The sequence below is a fragment of the Sorghum bicolor genome, chromosome 8, assembly GCF_000003195.3.
Source record: "Sorghum bicolor cultivar BTx623 chromosome 8, Sorghum_bicolor_NCBIv3, whole genome shotgun sequence".
Classification (NCBI taxonomy): domain Eukaryota; kingdom Viridiplantae; phylum Streptophyta; class Magnoliopsida; order Poales; family Poaceae; genus Sorghum; species Sorghum bicolor.
In genome coordinates, this window is record NC_012877.2 from 37,873,668 (window position 1) to 37,891,826 (window position 18,159).

The 18,159-nt window shown below is 46.5% G+C and overlaps 1 protein-coding gene and 1 long non-coding RNA gene across 7 annotated transcripts in view; one reads left to right on the forward strand and one right to left on the reverse strand.

Annotated features, from left to right (window-relative positions):
* Positions 376-4,087, reverse strand: LOC110429632. Its single transcript, XR_002446732.1, has 5 exons — positions 3,487-4,087; positions 2,118-2,170; positions 1,200-2,041; positions 804-886; positions 376-717 (listed from the first exon to the last, which is right to left on the reverse strand). It is a non-coding gene; the product is annotated as an uncharacterized LOC110429632 (long non-coding RNA).
* Positions 4,229-18,159, forward strand: part of LOC8061248 (helicase and polymerase-containing protein TEBICHI) — a 64,827-nt gene continuing 50,896 nt past the window's right edge. For 4 of the 6 annotated variants that reach the window (XM_021445863.1, XM_021445865.1, XM_021445867.1 and 1 more), the window contains exons 1-9: positions 4,229-4,386; positions 4,468-4,787; positions 4,921-5,038; positions 5,129-5,197; positions 5,290-6,246; positions 9,647-9,711; positions 9,851-9,956; positions 10,039-10,239; positions 11,512-11,709. In XM_021445863.1, coding sequence (XP_021301538.1) covers positions 4,243-4,386; positions 4,468-4,787; positions 4,921-5,038; positions 5,129-5,197; positions 5,290-6,246; positions 9,647-9,711; positions 9,851-9,956; positions 10,039-10,239; positions 11,512-11,709 — 2,178 coding nt within the window. In that variant the 5' untranslated portion in view covers positions 4,229-4,242. Of the gene's footprint in view, positions 4,387-4,467; positions 4,788-4,920; positions 5,039-5,128; positions 5,198-5,289; positions 6,247-9,646; positions 9,712-9,850; positions 9,957-10,038; positions 10,240-11,511; positions 11,710-18,159 lie in introns of those variants that run through there. The other 2 variants (XM_021445864.1, XM_002442056.2) reach the window with 2 other exon arrangements.

An 18,159-nucleotide genomic window follows, 5' to 3' on the forward strand; every position in this document is an offset into this window, starting at 1 on the left:
CATTAATTCCGTGTTACATTGTCATGAATGACAATTGGGTTGGCCACTCTATTTTTTCTTCTCAAATAGATAACATTAATAAAAAAATAATGTACTTGGGTTTAGATCAGGTGATGCAACAGTCAAGTCAAGCATGCCACTTTGATCTACACATCTATCGGAGTAATTATCTACATATGTATAATAATATTAAATTAACCTTAGCCTTACCATCATACAAACACAAGAACAAAATAATAATTAATCAGTAAAAAAAAGCAAAATGGTACATGTGTTTTCTTTATCACTCGGCATAGGTTTATATGAATTGTATCGATGTAGCCAGTCACTATCTTCATAGCCATTGGTGTTTTCCGTGGATGATTTAAATCCATCTGGTACAACATAATTATATTCTAAATAAGCAAACAAATGACTAATACAAGTAGGTGATATACAATACTATATGTCTCACATAAACGAAAAAATGGTAATACAAAATTCAAAAACGGAAAATTAGAATACGGTGGACCTCTAGACCCAGCAGCTAGTGAAGTTTCTGCCTTTTTTGATGATATTTTTCTCTACGTTTTTTATTTTTTTCATCCCTTTGTTCTTGAGTCATTGTTGCATGTCTTGCCTTTTCTCTTTCCCTTTTACATTGCACACGTTCATCATCCCTTTTACATTGCACACGTTCATCAGCTTGCACTTGTGAATTTGATGTTGTATGAACAGCTGTTTGAAAATAAGTTCATACAAATTTACTTAATCACCACCAATAATACAAGTGAGTGTGTTTGGAAAAATGTATGAACAATTACCTCCATTAATGGAGTTTGTCAAGTCTGCAAATGGCGTACGACCTTCATTGTTTTGTATAGGTTTCATTATGAACAATCTCTTCCTGATATCAGATGATAGAAATTAGATGCTCTAGCTTTCCCAAAGAAGGAATACACATGAGCTAGACGAAAACACATAATTCAACATGTTTTGATTTACGGTTAGGACCTTATGAAGAGCAATATGGGTCTATTTGGATCTAGAGGGCTAACAGACATGGTTGAGTAAGAGCAAAAAAAAATTCAGAATTGGCATTGTGACAAGGAGACCAGTTATCATTTAAGGTTTTCAAAACCATTTGAACCTAAGAGGATCAGATGGTTGGAACACCTGAACATGACAACATGTGTTTTATGAGGTGATAACGGTAATACCTTGGCTCTTTGGAAGTGGTTCAATTGCCTTTTGTGCTAACCTGACAAGACAAGCTGCCCTTCGACCAACTTGACAACTTCAAGTGCGCAAAGTAGCTTAAATAACAGCAATGCAAACTGAAAATGACAAGAGCTTGAGCAATGAAGAATGCGCAAAGTAGCTTTCTCTCTTTGCTTAGATGAACAAGCTAATAGTATCTGGCAATGGTTTGACAAAGAGATCAGTCTGGTAAACAATATTTTTTTCAGGGAATAAGGGCTACCAGTCAAGATCTTTGCAAAAATGCAACCAATGCTCCACATATAAAATTATAGCAGGCAGCGATACCCAGTTCAAATTGCATAGATTATATTGTTAAAACTAAAAGTTGGATATATTAGAGAATAGAGAATGTATGAGCACCGCGAAAATTAGATAGCACATATTACATTGTTTAAAATTGAAAACTGGATAATAAGATATTTAAAACTGAAAATTTAGAAATTCAGACTGCAAGATGACCAGGAGATCAACAACACAAAAAGATATTACGGTTGAGCGGTTAGGGTTGGCAGATTTTGCACAGCAGAAAGCAAAAAGAAGCGGGATGGCTTTGGCCTCACCAGCGTCGTGTTCCTGTGCCGAGCTCGTCACCAGCTTCCTGTGTCGATTCGTCGTCACCAGCGGTTGATAGGTGCGTCCGGCAACCGGCAAGAGGCAGGCGCTTCCGGCAACCCTCACCAGCTTCCGGGATCGGCGGTGGCGACGTCGAGTTTGGCAACCGGCAAGATGCAGGCGCAGGCGCCGCCGCCGAGCGGGATGCGGATCAGGAGGAGATAGCGGTGGCTTTCGCGGGCAGGACCTACGAGGGGGGGCTCTAATAAAGCTTCACCCTGAATTTTCAAAATGCACAGAAATTAATGTGAAAATTTGCTTACCTTTATTGTTTTATACTGGAGTGCTCCAATAGTAGTTTTCTAGCTCTTATAATCTGCGGAACACATTGTTGAAGGAAAATAGTTCATATAAGATGTCTTGCAAAACAACAGTAAAGATATCAGGTTATCTACGTGCTACAACATAAAATAAGTAATGTATAATGGTAGAGGTGTCAAGCGATAACTTATTCACTAAACACACGGCTAGGTAAATTTCATTAGCAACACAAGCAAGGTCAATTCCTTGACTAATTAATCCCTGCATATTAGTAGAGATGGCAACAGGGTAGATGTAGATAAGGCGTATATCTATCAGCTTATGTAGGTGTGCCTACTATGCTGATTGTTTTCGTAAATAATTAACTATGCAACATTGATTTTTCAGCAACTATAGAATCCTTAGGGTTTGGCCTGCAAGAATCACTAAGCATGTATTAGATCCAAGCTGCATAGATCAACCACGTCCAAAAAGCTGTCATGTGACTGAGCCCTGCAACCTTGAACCCAAATTTCTGTATGCTGGAAGGTTGCAAGCACCGATAGAATAGAAGAAGATATCACCATTTTCATTACAGGCTAGTTGTTTTGAACTTTTAGACCTCTCTTCTAGGAAGTATAATTTTGACAGTAAGATAAATCGACTGTGCCAACAATGCAATTGACTGATTTTTGCCTAGCTCCAGACCACATCAAGGCAACTTGAGTAACATAGCATTGCCAAAAAAATATGAGAACTCAATCCAAATGACAGTTGGTTAACAGCAAATCATTCTCAAAAAATAAAAGAAATGAAGAAGAATAACAAAGGGTAGGGGAAGGATTGAACTTACACAAGCTGTTAGAGATGAACTGTGTTAATTTGCAGAAACAACAATACATAACGCAAGTCACAAAATAGACAGTTGATGAATTGTGTTTATCTGCAGAGCAGCAATCCAGAATGTGCAAGTGAAATATCCATAACCATATTTATTTAGGTCATACACAATATTCTCAGGAATGAAGCCTCTAAATGCATTAGACTGAGCTACAGTATAGCTTCTCATTTTTTGAGAAACCATCTACTGATTTGCACAATCAGGGAAGCAAGTACCAGGGTAGGTTGAGTTAGAACAAGACCATACTTAACTTAATTGCCTAGCACTTAACTTTTATCATCTCATTCCCCATCAGTCAAGATGAACCGGCATATCAATTAATACCAAAAGTAACTTTTTTCTATCAAAATTTCCAAAAGTAACTTATTTTCTATCAATTAATTTCCTAAAAAACAATTTGTTACTGATTATCTACACATTTGTTACTGATTATCTACACATTACTGATTATGCTAACCAGAGTTAAAATGCTACACATTAGAGATGCTCACCGGTTGGCTCTGCGTGGAGGATTCGTCGAGGAGGATCTGAGAGCGGGGCGCCGAGGAGGAATCGTCGAGGAGGCGGGCGCCGAGGAGAATTTGGGAGCGGGGCGCCAAGGAGGATGAGAGGGGGCTTTGCGTGGAGGAGGATCTGGGATGGGGCGTCGAGGAATCGTCGAGGAGGCGGGCGTCGAGGAGGATTTGTCTCGGAGGATCTAGGAGCGGAGCGCCGAGGAGGATTCGTCGAGGAGGCGGTCGCCGATTCGTCGAGGAGGAGGCGGGCGCTCTGCGTGGGGGCTCTGTGTGGGGGATCTGGGTGGCGGAGGATTCGTCGAGGGGGCGCCGAGGAGGTTTCGTCGAGGAGGAGGCGGCCGCTCTGCGTGGAGGAGGATTCGTCGAGGGGGCGCCAAGGAGGATTTGTCGAGGAGGAGGCAGGCACTTTCCTTTTTTTTGCAGAAGAGAGAGCCGGGCGGGTTTCCTCATCGCACGAGACAGGACGAAAACCCGATGGACGAATGTCGCACAAAACGGGTGTCCATCTTTTACTGTTGTAGGAGATTAAGGCCCTGTTTGGTTCCACCAACTAAATTTTAGCTAGCTAAAATTATTTTAGCTACTCTTAGGTGACTAATGAAACTAAACTATTTTAGCTCCTTTTAGTCAATGTGTTTGGAATTTTAGCTACTAAAGTGACTAAAGTTTAGCTAGCTAAAATTTAGTTGGTGGAACAGGGCCTAAGCCTAAACCAGCATAAACTAGCTCTTTATGATACAGGGCCAAAGTCAGACTCAATCTTTCACCTCCGCCGCTCCGTGGCTATGCAAAACAATTCAAAAAGAAACTAAACACCCTTCCGGAAACTTTCCCTCCGCAATGGCGTCGGGCTCGTCTCGGCCCCAAATCGACCAGGTAAAACCCTAACCTATTTCCTCGCCCATTCGCCTCCTCGCGTCCAAGCGCTAATTCTCCCCGCGATCCGGCTCACCGTAGTTCTTCCCGGCCAAGAAGCGGAGGCCCTCGTCGCGCAAGGACGGGTCGCCGCGACCCGGGACGCAGCATGAGAGCCCCGGCGGCGCCAAGGGGTCCCTGGAGGGCTACCTCGCCCGTTCGCTTTCCACCCGTGCCGCGGCGGCGGCATCGGTGCTCCCCGTGAGGTCGCCCAGCGGCGGGGACCCGGGCGCCAGGCGGAGCCTCTCGGCAGCAATGGATGTCGATGTCGGTTCCTCGGCTCCGGTGGTGGCGGTGGTAGGTGACGGGGCAGACTTTGATCTCAGGAGGAGCACGGCGGACTTCTTGTCCCATTCCTGCAGGTGAGTGCGCTCAGTGTGAAACGTAAGGGGAGTTATAAATATATTTGTGCCAAGAACTGTTCTTTTGCAAATGACGGGTGTAATCTTGTTGCTCGAGTGCTATCCTGCCTTTGACGGGTGACTGTGATTACAGCGAGCAGTGGGGGATGAAACAGAAGCGGAGTGCGACCCAGTCATTCTTGATTCCTTGTGACAATGACTGTGTCAAGAAGCAGCGAGTTGCCCATTGTGGTGGTTTGGAAGCTCCAAAGGTTGGACCAAGATACACTATCTTTCCATCCTTAGCGTCATCATGTAATAAGTGATTCATGAGTTTCAACTCTTAGTTTGGTTCTTTGCAGGAGTTAGATGATAACGTGGCTTCCATGAAACAATGCATCAATCACCATGGTGGGTCAGAGGCTGTGGAGGTTTGGTTATGCCTTAACAAGTCAAATCTGGAACCGTTTCTTTATTTTTCTTTTTTTTTTTCCTTTTGAACTTCTCATTATGTTCTTTTCAGCAGGAATCTTTTGAGGGGGAACAGGTGAGTTGTGTTGGGTTTTCGGCCTTGCAAAGATGTAGCTTTACCCCAAGTACTGCACAGAGAAAAGTTGGGTTTTCTCTAGCCCCTGTGGAAACCCTAAAGTCTGTATCGAGGAATTCCCTTACTTCACCTGGGGAGGAGTTCTGGAATGCAGCAATTGAACTCGCTGATGGGATATCTGCCCAAGCTGATAAGGTCCGCGGAAGGCCTGAATTTGATGCAGCAGAAGACAAGTCATCTTGTGCAGTAGCAGTATGCTCTAAGACTCTTTGTAGATCAGAAAGGGATGAACTTGACTGTCAAAATACAGTAGGAAGCAATGATACACATCATATGGAGAAATTGTCAAATAAAGTTGAATCACTGGCAGTAAACAGTCAGCATATAATTAATTCCCCTTTGCCTGTGAAGCAGCTGGATTTCTTTCATGAGGATGATATTAAAGTTTCATGTTCAAAATTTGAAGCAAAAGGCAGCTGTGAAGCTTGTAGTGCACAAGCAGACCATGTTACATTGAAAGACAGTGGCCTTCTAGGAAAGGAAAATCTCATAGACCCTGTGGATGTGATGAAGAAAAGTGCTAGTAATTTGCACACTGATTCTGCAGCCATGACCATGAGATGTCAGGGTGTATTCAAGTCAACAATTGAAGGGAATGTTCACCCAACTCAAGAGGATGCAAGGGATTCTCATCTTATTAGTAGAGATCTCAATCAGCCAACCCACAATAAAAATAAATCACTTGCTGCATATTCAAATAATTGCAAGACTTGGGTAGATTCCAAGAGTAAATTTGCTTCTGAGGAAGTGGAAGCTAGGACACCTAGTAGCTCCATTCCTCTGAAGGATCAGTCAAAGCTATCAAGTTGGCTTCCTCCTGAACTTTGTGCTATGTACATGAAAAAAGGCATTTCAGAGCTGTACCCTTGGCAGGTTAGGATTCTTTTCCCTAATTATCTTTTCAATAAATCTCTGGCTGCTAGCTTTCTTTCACCTGACCATTTTTGCCTGTGTTGGAAAGTTTCTCCAGCAAAGTGTTGCAAACTACTGCCGCCCTCTCTACTAGTAGGCTTACCATTACCAATTATTTTTGCTCATAAGCTAAGCTTCTTTAGTATTTGTATCGTAATAAGTACGTCTCCAAAACAAGTACTTAGTAAGTTAGTATGTCAACTGGTGTAGATACCAATTATATGGCAACGGATTCATATGAAAAGCTTAAGTTTTCTTTTGTATTGCTACCACGACATTTTATTTTTTCACCCTTTTAATGTTTTTGCTTCCTTTTTCTCGAATAATGTAGTGCTCTCTTAGATCTGTCTGAAGGCCTGTTTAGTTTGTGCCCCCACTGTGCTAAGCGAAAATTTGGCCACGGAAGAAACCTGGACATGACCAAATTTAGGCAAGTACAAGATTTGGAGCCAAGTAAAATTACATAAATAGCTACCTATAATATTAAAAGGAATAGCGTTTCTTCTTCTTGTCGCCCCCTTCCACCCAATGACAGGTGGGTTCAAGCTGCTCCTGCGTGTCTCTTATGGCTGGTCAGGACTTCCGTTCGCTAAGAGCCATTTGTTCTTGATTGAATAGCCAGTGTGGGTTGGCTGCCATCTCTGAGGCCATGTTTTCGGACCTAGGGTGGAGGTCCTTGTGGGACGCACGTGTGTTAGTGGGTCAGGACGAATGTGGTCTGCTTCTTGGAGATGTATTTTGTTTCTTCTAATATATGCCGTTCAGTTGCATATGTTAGAGTAAATAGGAATAGTACCATATTGTGTATCCACATAAGGTGTTAGTCCTATGTACCCTATATAATCAGTCTATGAGAGCCAATGCAATATATCAAATATTCCACTAATTATATTCTCCTTCATGGTATCATTCGCCTAGGTTTAGATCCTAAGCCTAGCCGCCGCCGCTTCCGCACTGCGCGCCCCCGGGGAGAGGTCGATCTCTGCCGGGGGCAGCGCCCCTGTTTAGGCGCCTGATCCTATTGATCCGGTTGCCATCGTCGTCGCCGCACAGCAGATGGGGATCTCCCCTACATCATCACCGAGGTGCCGCCGTGGCCTTGTCCCCGGACTCGTCGTTGGCTGTCGCCGTCAACACCTTCCTGATCTTCGTCGCATGGAGGCAAATGAATCTCGCCCCGTCCCGTGCCGCCGTGGTGGCTGCCAGGCCCGGCCACCCGACAGATCTGGCGTGTCGCTGTTGTCGAGTGGATCTGCCCATCTCCACCTCGTCAATCCGTGTTGGCGCCTTCGACCACACGTGTTCGTGACCCGTCGTGCGCCTTGCGCCGTCGGATCGGGTCGCACTGCCGCCGTCGTGCCGTCTTGCTGGGTACACCCGATCTCCTGCTGCTGTATCTTTTTGGTTTGCCCGATCACTGATCGGGATTGAGTCGCCCACTGCCTGTCGACCTCACACGTTCTACTCTGGCATCGGCATCGACTTCATCGACACCGTCTCCGAGCACTACGCGCATCTTCTCCGAGCAATAGGGCTGCTGCTATGTCGCCTCGTTGGGCCGCAGCACCGCCGCCCGTGTCTTTGCTTCGTCGTTGCATCTACATCGCCGTCACCTATGCATCGATGACTTGTGCAATCCCTGCTGCACCATCCATCTGCACAAGGTCTTCGTCCTGCTGATTGGGTCTTCGTCATCGAGCTGCCACTACTCGCGTCGTCGCTGAGACCTGCTCGCCGACGCGTCTTCTCCCGCATTGCTTCTTCTTCGTCTAGCACAACCATACGGTTGGAGCCCTCTCTCTTGTACGCTTGGTATTGACAACATTGACGCGTGCTTTCGTCCCCGACACGTTGCTGGATCTGGCAAATCTAGCTGCGCCTCGGTGCTTAGGCGGCTTGATTGCATCGACTTCGGCATCGACCCTCCCGTTCCTACCTCGTCTGCCTCGATTGCGTCATCGCCCTTCTTCTACGACGGTCCTGATTGCATCGACTTCGGCATCGCCTCCTCCCACGACGACTGCCTCGACGCGTCTCCGTCATTACCATGGCGCCCCTTGTGTGCCTGCAGCTCCATCGACACGCAACCCAACTACAACTACGTCGACCTTGGCCATCTTCAGCACGACTTCTTTGACCACGGCTACTGTGCCCTTACGCTCGACTACCTCGACATCGGTATAAAGGGCTACCGCCTTGCATGAGGACTCGTCGGCTTCTTCTCCAGCCATAGCATACGCGGCGCATCGACTGTAACTGCGCGGGGGGGGGGGGAGGGGGGTTAGAGTAAATAGGAATAGTACCATATTGTGTATCCACATAAGGTGTTAGTCCTATGTACCCTATACAATCAGTCTATGAGACCCAATGCAATATATCAAATATTCCACCAATTATATTCTCCTTCAGCATAGGATAGGCTGAAAGATAAGTTTGGGGCCAAATTAAGTTTTAGTTATTATGGGCTTAGTTCTACAATTTTTCGAGCACTGTTTTAAATATATGCAAATAAATATTATTGCCTAACAATGGTGCTAATTCATGTATAAAAATTAAGTTTTGGGATATGTTTATTGGGCTAGGGCATGCTAGGGGGTTTTCTCCTATTGCAACGCATGGGCATGTCTGCAAAATGTGGGTCCTATGTGTCAATAAAGTTTTCAGCATTAATTATAATCAATATATCGATCTTGATTGTCGATCAAATTGCTAGAAATATAGTAGTTCAAACAGATATAGAAACTGGAACTACAGTTTAGCCAATATACTAATCACTTTAAATATGGGTATCAAACACAGGCTGTGTTTGGTTCAGCTTCTGAAAAGTGCTTCTTCTCTGCTTTCACATATTACAATTTAACCAGCACCTTGGACCTACTTTTGGCTTTCAGCTTTTAGCTTTCCCAAATGGTTGGAAACAGAAAGACGTTTTACAGCTTTAAGCGAGAGAAAGAAAGGGATAGGCTTCATAGTTGTTTCAACCAAATTGTCCATGATCATTTATGCATCTGTTTCCACCTTCTGTGTAGACATCCTTTTTTGCGGGTATTTGTGTGGTTGCACATTCTCATAAGTTGCAATTGTTACTCACCTTGGAGTCAGTGAGTTAATCTATGGTTTGGCTGCTTTGATAACCAAAATAAAATGTTGGCTGCAAACTTTTGTCAACTAATCTGTATCTGTGATTTGTTCAGTAATGTCCTCCATCCTTTTTATCATTATAAGTATCAGGGAGTTCGTAAATAAATTAGTTTTCAAGAATGTTATGATGAAAAATAATATTGTTCCTTTCTTTAAATATAATCCTTGCTTGCAACTCATATTGATTGTCCTTTGGGCTATGTTCCCATGTCCATTGCAGGTTGAATGTTTACTTGTGGAAGGTGTCTTGGACAAAAGGAATCTTGTGTATTGTGCATCCACGAGGTGTTTGCAGATCTTTCATGTCTGTTCATATGTGGACATACCTGCACACTTAACATTCTCAGATGCCTACTGTTTTCTTTTTTCCAAGTTTCACTTCTATCTAATCTTATGTGTATCTTTTTTGTTGATAAATTTGCAGTGCTGGTAAAAGTTTCGTCGCTGAAGTTCTGATGTTGAGGCGGATACTGTCAAGTGGGAATGTGGCAATTCTTGTCCTTCCCTATGTGTCAATATGTGCTGAAAAGGTTTTTAAATACTTATATACAGCTTTGGAATGGTCTGAAACATACTTGTGTTTGATTATTCATATTCATTTAACTTTTACAGGCTGAACATCTTGAACAACTTCTTGAGCCACTGGGTAGGCATGTCCGTAGCTTCTATGGGAACCAGGGGGGAGGCTCACTTCCTAAAGATACTGCAGTTGCTGTATGTACCATAGAGAAGGCAAACTCTTTGGTAAACAAGTTGTTGGAGGATGGCCGCCTCTCTGAACTTGGTGTAATTGTCATAGATGAACTTCATATGGTAAGCTTGTCTAAAACTGAAGTGCTGCTCAGAACATCCTCTCTTTGCCTTAAACCTTTTGTTGTTGGTACTTTCATGGTTATTCATACCGCACCTATATTTTGTAATGCAAGTCCATTGCCTTGGGAACTGTCATTTCAGCAAGCATTAAGAATACTAATGTAATGATTCTAATATTTCTATTCTTTGCCCTCTTTTAATAGCGTGTATGAGATTATTGCCATTTAATGAGGATATTTGTTGGCCTGTTGTTAGCTATTAGTGCCCCTTGGCCAGTGTGCATTGTGGAATTGGATTTGTTTTATGAAACAGATAGAGCACTACAGATCTGGTACTATCTGGGATCTCAGAGTAGTGTGTATGCGTTTTGTATGACGTACTTCAATTAGTCCAATGATACACAACTCTCCTGCATGTTCAAGAAAAAAAATGATGTACTAGCATAGTAAGTACTAGAGGTTTTATCATAGCTAACTAAGAGCACTACAAATTCTGGTATAAGTGTATGTGATATTGGTGTACTGTATACATCAATCAGAACTTCTAATTGGATTTGGCCTGCTCTCTCTTCTCTGCACCTGGGCCGGTTGGGAGTGAATTTGGTCCAATGCCTAGGACCATTGATCTAGTCCAAGTGATGTATCTTTATCCCTACTGCATCACTGTTTAATTTTTTTGGGGTGTTCTTTTTTTGTTCAAGGTTTGGTATGGTTAGTCATCACCCATCTTGTCTTAATCTAGTAATATTATGTGTTACTTTACCTGTTACCTGAGTTTCCATATTGTTAGGTCATAATCATTAAGAGCAATTTGTAAATAAGAAAGGTTTGTCATTCTTGACAATTGTCAGTAAACAAGAAAGCAACAAAGAGAAGTGCCATTGATCCTGGCACTCAATGAATTCTGGCAGCATACTTAAGCCTTAGCAAATGCAAATCAAATAGGAAGCATTCGACGCTCCCCAGGGCTTCCCTCATAGATTTGTAATATTGGGCCCAGGACCAGTAGCCTCCCAGCTCGCCATTTGGCTAAAGCTCTATGACAGTAGTACTATCCACGAGCCCCTACTTAAGGATGCACATAGCGTTGCATCTTTACCCAGCCCCTACTTAAGGAAGCATATAGCGTTGCATCTTTACCTGTTTTTATTTACCTTTCCCCATGCCCCTGAATTGGTCCTTTCTTCCTTTCTCCTTTGACTTAATTTGTCAAACATGATGTAATATATAGTTTAAACTTGTTAAGATCTCAAATTATGCAATTACATTGTAGGTTGGTGACCAACACAGAGGGTATCTTTTAGAACTGATGCTCACAAAGCTTCGATATGCTGCTGGTGAAGGGACTTCACAGTCATCTAGCGGAGAAATTTCAGGCTCTAGCAGTGGGAAGATGGCAAGTCATGGGTTGCAGATAATTGGTATGAGTGCTACTATGCCCAACATTGCTGCAGTAGCTGATTGGCTTCAAGTAAGATATTTATTTCCCCTAATTTTATATACTTAATGAAGGGATGCTTTGTTTGTGTGAGAAACAACATTACTAACCCACAAAAGTTCAACTTAGCATTGTAGTTCATTTACCATATTTCAAAAAAAGGAAAGTTAACCTGTATCATTGAGCCAAGATCTGATAAGATGATAATTAGTTCAGAGGCATCTGATAAATATGTGAGCAATGGAACTTCCTAATCCTAGTTATATATTTTTTTCAACTTTTTAAGGCATTTTTTTGCTGCCTTTCTTCAAAGCCTAACATGGATATCTTCATCAATGTTGGACACAAATCACAGGATCTGGGGCTAGTTTTTCTATTCCATTAGCCTTAGCCACAACTATGGCAAGTTGAAGGATACATATAGAGTAGCAAACTTGGCTATTAAGAAAGCCGCAACATATTCTAAGGGCACCTCCAGTGTACTGCAAAAGCGAACCGAGGGAGATGCAAAGCGAACCGAGAACACTACACGGTTTGACTGCTTGTTGTCAGAGCTAAAATTGAACCCAACTGAAGCGTCGAACCATGGTGTGGCTGTCCAATAAAAAATTTCTTGTATAGGACAGATCATTGATGGCGTTTGCCTGTGAAACCTCATCAGCTAGGATCACTTCTAGTTTATTTATTGTTTCTTTGGCTCAACCACCGACGCCACACTGCAGCTCTCCCAAACCAAACTCTACCCATCCGAACCATGTCAGTTCAGTTCGATTTAACACTGGAGATGCTCTAAAGTAGACAGCATATGCTAAAGTAGATGCTAAGATAAGGGTGCTGACATATGCACCAACTACTCCTAATACCCATAGAGCTTTAACTCCTAAATATCCCAGTCAACAAGGCTTATTGTTATCATTCTCCCCCTAAGCCTAGTGGGGAGCCTTCTCAGGGATTTGAACCATTCCAATTCGGGCGCGCAGCTCCTGGAACTTGACCCTCCCAAGGGACTGTGTGAGAAGGTCGGCTAGCTGGCCCTGGGTGTTGATGTAGCTGGCCTTGATGCTCCCCTCATCCAAGCAGCTTCTGATGAAGTGGTACTTAATGCGGATATTCTTGCTGCGCTCATGGAAGACGGGGTTCTTCGCCAAGGCCAAGGAGGATTTGCTGTCCACCCTGAGCTCCACTGCTTCAGCTTCTCTGCCCAGGAGATCGCCCAGCAGCTGAGCCAACCAGAGAGCTTGAGTCGAAGCGGTTGTGGCAGCAGCGATGTACTCCGCTTCGCAACTGGACAGAGCCACCACTTGCTGCTTGAGTGGCTGCCAGCTGATCAAACACTTGCCGAAGAAGAACAGAGTGCCGCTGGTGCTCTTGCTCATGTCGATGTCACTAGCGAGGTCGCTGTCGCTGTACTCGATGAAGTGCTCCGCACCGGGACACCTCGGGTAGTGCAAGCCGTAGTCGGTGGTGCCCTCAATGTAGCGGAGTATCCTCTTGACAGCCTGCTCATGCAACAGCCGGACGCTGAGGCCCGTGCACAACACGAGGTAGTAGAGGCCTGCTGGGGGTTGGTGCAGGTGACTGAGGAGCAGCAACCGTACTGGTCGTACCAGCAGCAGTCGCACTGGTCACACCAGCAGCAGTCGAAGAAGTTGACGGCTTGACGCAACTGTGCTGGGGAACGGTTGAGCTTCAGAAGACCGCCGCTGGAACACCTTGCCGCTGAAACGCCTATCAGCCGGCACTGGTGCAGGGGGCCGACGCCCATATGTGAGGCCAAACCAGCCAGTCCCACCCAGAGGTGCTGCAAGGGCTGGACTAGGTGTCTGCTCAGGAGGAACAGCCAGCTGTACTGGGAGGTGAGCAGGGCCAGTCGGCTGTACTGGGAGGTGAGCAGGGGCAGCCAAGATGATAGCCGGATTGTCGAGGTCCTGGGGCAACGGCTGCTCAACCTCTAGAACAGAGGGAGCGACTGAAGTAACATCCTGCAGAAGAAAATCAAGTGAAGCCGGCATAAATGGAGTGGCGGCAAATGGACATAAAAAACCACATGGCAAGATATAATCACCCGCCGAGTAGAGATGTCAAGACAACGGTAACCCTTGTGAGAGGTGGGATAACCGATGAAGACACATGGCCGGCAGTGAGCTGCATGTTTGTGGGAGCCGTGGCACTGAGGTTAGGATAACAGAGGCAGCCGAACACGTGAAGCTGAGAACAATCCAGTAAGGAACAATGGAGAAGCTGGTACGGGATTTGATGGCTGACGGAAGAGGAAGGGCCCCGGTTCAGCAAGAAGGTTGCTGTAGCCAGTGCTTCAGCCCAGTAAGAAGGCGGCATGGAAGCATGGATCAGCAGCGTGCGAATGATGTTGATAGTACGAAGCATACGCTCGGCTTTGGCATTTTGTGAAGAGGTGTAGGGGCAGGATAGGCGAAGTAGGACACCACGACTTGATAGAAAGGAAGACATGGCATGGTTAACAAATTCTGTGCCATTGTCAGCCTGAAAGCATTTAGGTACACAGCCAAACTGAGTCTGAGCGTAGGCAATAAAATCAACAAAATGACCATATACTTCAGATTTTTGACGCAGCTGAAAGGACCAGCAATAATGAGTGAAATCATCAAGCATGACCAAATAATATTTATAACCTGAAGTGCTAGGAACAGGGGAGGTCCAGACATCACAATGAACTAGAGCAAAAGGTTCTGATGTAATGGAAACTGAACTAGCAAAAGTCAGGCGCGTGTGTTTTCCTAGCTGGCAGGCATGACACAATGAGCGTGCTGTTTTATTACATGTGATTATCGACATGTTTCTAAGGGAAGTGACGACGCAGTCAGACGGATGACCAAGACGGTGATGCCATAAGGTGGACGTGACGGCGAGACTGCAACTAGCGGCGGTGGATGGCGAAGCTGGAGAGATGGTGTAGAGATCCCCGCTACTATTGCAGCGAAGAATCACGCGTCCCGTCCATGGATCCTTAACAGAAAAACTAAGTGCGTTAAATTTGATAGAACAATGATTATCACGTGTAAATTGACGAACAGAAAGAAGATTGCGCGCTATGTCAGCCGCAACCAGAATGTTGTTGAGATGGAAGGAGGTATTGGCTGTGGGAAGGATAGAAGTACCGTGACTAACTACAGGTATAGAATGACCATTGCCCACAATTATGGATGAAGAACAAGGAGGAAGACGGGTGAGTAATATGCCATCCAAAGAAGCCATGTGTGATGTGGCACCAGTGTCCAGAACCCAAGGATTGTACCCTGAAGTGCCATCTGATCCAATGCCATGATGAGACCCGCCTGATTCCATCCACCAGCTTGAGGACCCGGCGGAGGAGCGAACTGTGGTTGGTGGAGTAAGCCGGAGTGGAGAACTCGACTGGAGTGAAAGCCGAGTGTGCTTGCTGCTGCCGCGGAGGAGGTCCAAGCAGCCCCTGCCCACGCCACATTGGCTGCTGTGGCGGCGGACAGAACCAAGGCTGCTGCTGCTGGTTCTGGCTGTGTAGTGGACCTTAACAGACCCACGGACCAGACAAGAGCGCGCGCCATCCACCTTGCTGCTGCTGCCAGCCACCACCACTGTGGCTGCCCTTCTTCTTTGTGTTGCGGTTAGATGTGCTGCCGCCACCTCCGGTGGTATGGCCATGACCGCCTTGTCCCTGTGCCGCGCCAAAGCACACGGTGGCAGAGGGACACGAGAGGAGCTAGAGGCATGAAGGGCGGTCTTGGTGGAAATCTTGCCTTCATTAGCTAGGCGAAGCTCCTTGAGGACGAGCTTCTAGCGTGTGGTGTTGAAGTCGGGCAACAGTGTAGTGTCCGCGATGTTGTCTGCCGTGTTGGAGAAGCGCGGGTTGAAACCGCGAAGGAGGTTAAGGACCAGTTGGGACGGCGAGATAGCATGGCCGACATCGCTCAGGGCATAGTGACGGTCTTCATGCGTTGGCTGTAGACCAATAGTCATTGATGGAGAGATCCCTTGCCTCATAGAGGAGAACTTGTGCAGGAAGACGGCGCGGGGCTCCTTGTTGGACAGGAAGAGGCCCTCGATGGTGACCTAGAGCTGGCACGTTGACTTTTCGCCGTTAATGGCGAGGTCCTGGACATCGGGGCCAGCAGACCTGAGGAGCCAACTGTGGACACATGCATTGTCCATGACCCATTGCGAATCAGCAAGGTTGGCGGGGATAGTCCCATCAATGTGGCCCCGGAGGCCAAACTTCCCCACCAAAGACTCGAAGAGGGACGCTCACTTGTGAAAGTTTAGATGCTTGAGCTCGACGACAACAGGGACGTGATTGCAAACATTGATTGTGGCGTAGGGGCAACGATCGGGCCAGCTGGGATGGAGCCCATGGCGCCGCTCGAAGAGCTGTCGTTGGTGGTGAGGAGAGGGAGGGCTCCGTCACCATTGGATGGAATAACACCAAGAGAAGATGAATTCGCTTCCGCGTGGAGCAATGGAGGCCTCCGCGAGAAGCAGAGGACCAGAGGACAAGCGCGCATGGAGCAAAGGAGGCCTCCGTGTGAAGCAGAGGACAAGCTCGGGGGCGGGAAAGGCCGCGATCTCGAGGCGACACGCGTGGGGGGGGGGGCGACCTTGTGATATACGCGAAGTCTGGGAAGGAGGAATATCATGACCTCTGAGGGAGATCATGACTGTGGGAGATCGCAGGTGATTGCGGCTGTGGAATATCATTGGTATTGCGGCTGCGGGAGATTGTGGGTTATGGGTTAGAGTAGAGGAAGAAGCCGGAAGGGAACGTGGACTCCTGATACCATGTAGAGAATTAGGAAAAACACCTCACACCTGATTAAGGGTGGTGTCTTTCATATATATTGTCAAGATACAACTTGGGGTACAAGTAACATGATATACATATGTTAGACTACACATATCTCTAATACGGATGACTTGAAAACATTTGTCGGCTCTATCAAGCTCTTGTCCACCATGGTATTGTGAAGCTGCTCCTCTTGGCGGCGGACCTTTGGATCTTGGATACGCTAGTCTCTGGGCTAGCCCTGCTCCGGTTGGGCCTATGGAGGCCGCACGGTGGCGGTGCAGCTGTCCCTTCACCCTCTCATGGCTCTTCGCTCATCTTTGGTGGGTGGTGCCTAGATCCACTAACACTATAGCCGGATCGGGTGTCTCCTAGGTTGGGAAGGGAGGGCGGTGGCCCTTTTGCCGCTGGCTTCGTCTTCGAGCATGGCTAGGTGCTTCACGGCTCTGGTGCTTGGTCAACTTCAGCTTGGCAGCCGCATGTGGCCCGTGGCGGGTGTGGAGTGGGACGTGTGGCGACAAGGTGGTGCGGTTGCAGCAGTAACCGCGTGTGGGGGTGGGCATGGCCACTGGGGATGAGTGCTCGTTGATGAGGCAAGCAAGCGCCAAGCTTGCGACCGCGACATAGGAGGTGCGAGCCTGCTCAGGCTTGTGTCGGTGGCGACATCTGCATGGTTCGTCTCTGGGCAGTCTTTCTAGGGCACGACAGCCATGGCCTGCCATAGCAGGGCCCTGCTGTGGGCATAGCTTTTCACCTGCAATGGCTCTGCGTTAGCTCGAGAGCTGCGTGCGGTGGTTGACGATGAGCAACTTCATCATAGCTTCCAAAGCAGCTGAGTTGACGGCACACAGTGGTGTGAGGAGAGATGTGTTGGCAAAAGCCTTGGCTAGCTTTAGCTTGAGACGCTGACACCAACACCTTCGGGGTGTCATTCCCTTCCTTGGAAGTGTCGTCTAGGTGTCTCCCCTTACCTTGTTGCTTCGCCTAGGGTCCCTAGGGAGGTTATGGCGGTGCTCAGCGTCGTATCCATCCTGAAGGCATTGCCTAGATCCTGTGGTGCTGTGAATGTTGGTCCGCATGGGACATTTATTGTGGAAGCCCTGGGTTTCGACAAGGCTGGGCTCTTTCGGGTTCACTACTTGTTTGCAGCATGTCTTTTGCTCTCCTAGGATGGATTGATAGTGAAGTCAGAGCTGCTTTTGTTGTGGGTGCAACAAAGCTTGGCAACAATGACACATTGTGTTCACTTTCTTTGGAAGCTGGGGCTTGTTGCGAGTAGGTGGTGGCGTGTTAGGGCTTTGGCTGATGTTCGCTGTGGGAAGTTGGAGCTGCTTATCGCTTTCGTGTGATAAGCTCGGCAATGATTGTTAGACGCTGGATCCTTGCTCTAGGTGTGAGCAGGATCCTTACTCTCATTGAGAGGATAGCACACTGAGTTGGGGCAATTTTCTGGGTTTATTTCTCACACAATGCTATGCCAACCTGAGGGGTTGGGGATACATATTTATAGGGCTGTTAACCAGCCAGCATATGCCAAGATGCTAGTCTAAGATGCTAACTGCTGTCCTAAAAGCAGTCAAGATGCTGTCCTACAGATGCTAACTGCTGTCCTAAAAGCAGTCAAGGATGCTGTCCTACACAAGGACCATGTGCTGCCTACTGCAGCCCACAACCACCAGCCAACAGAG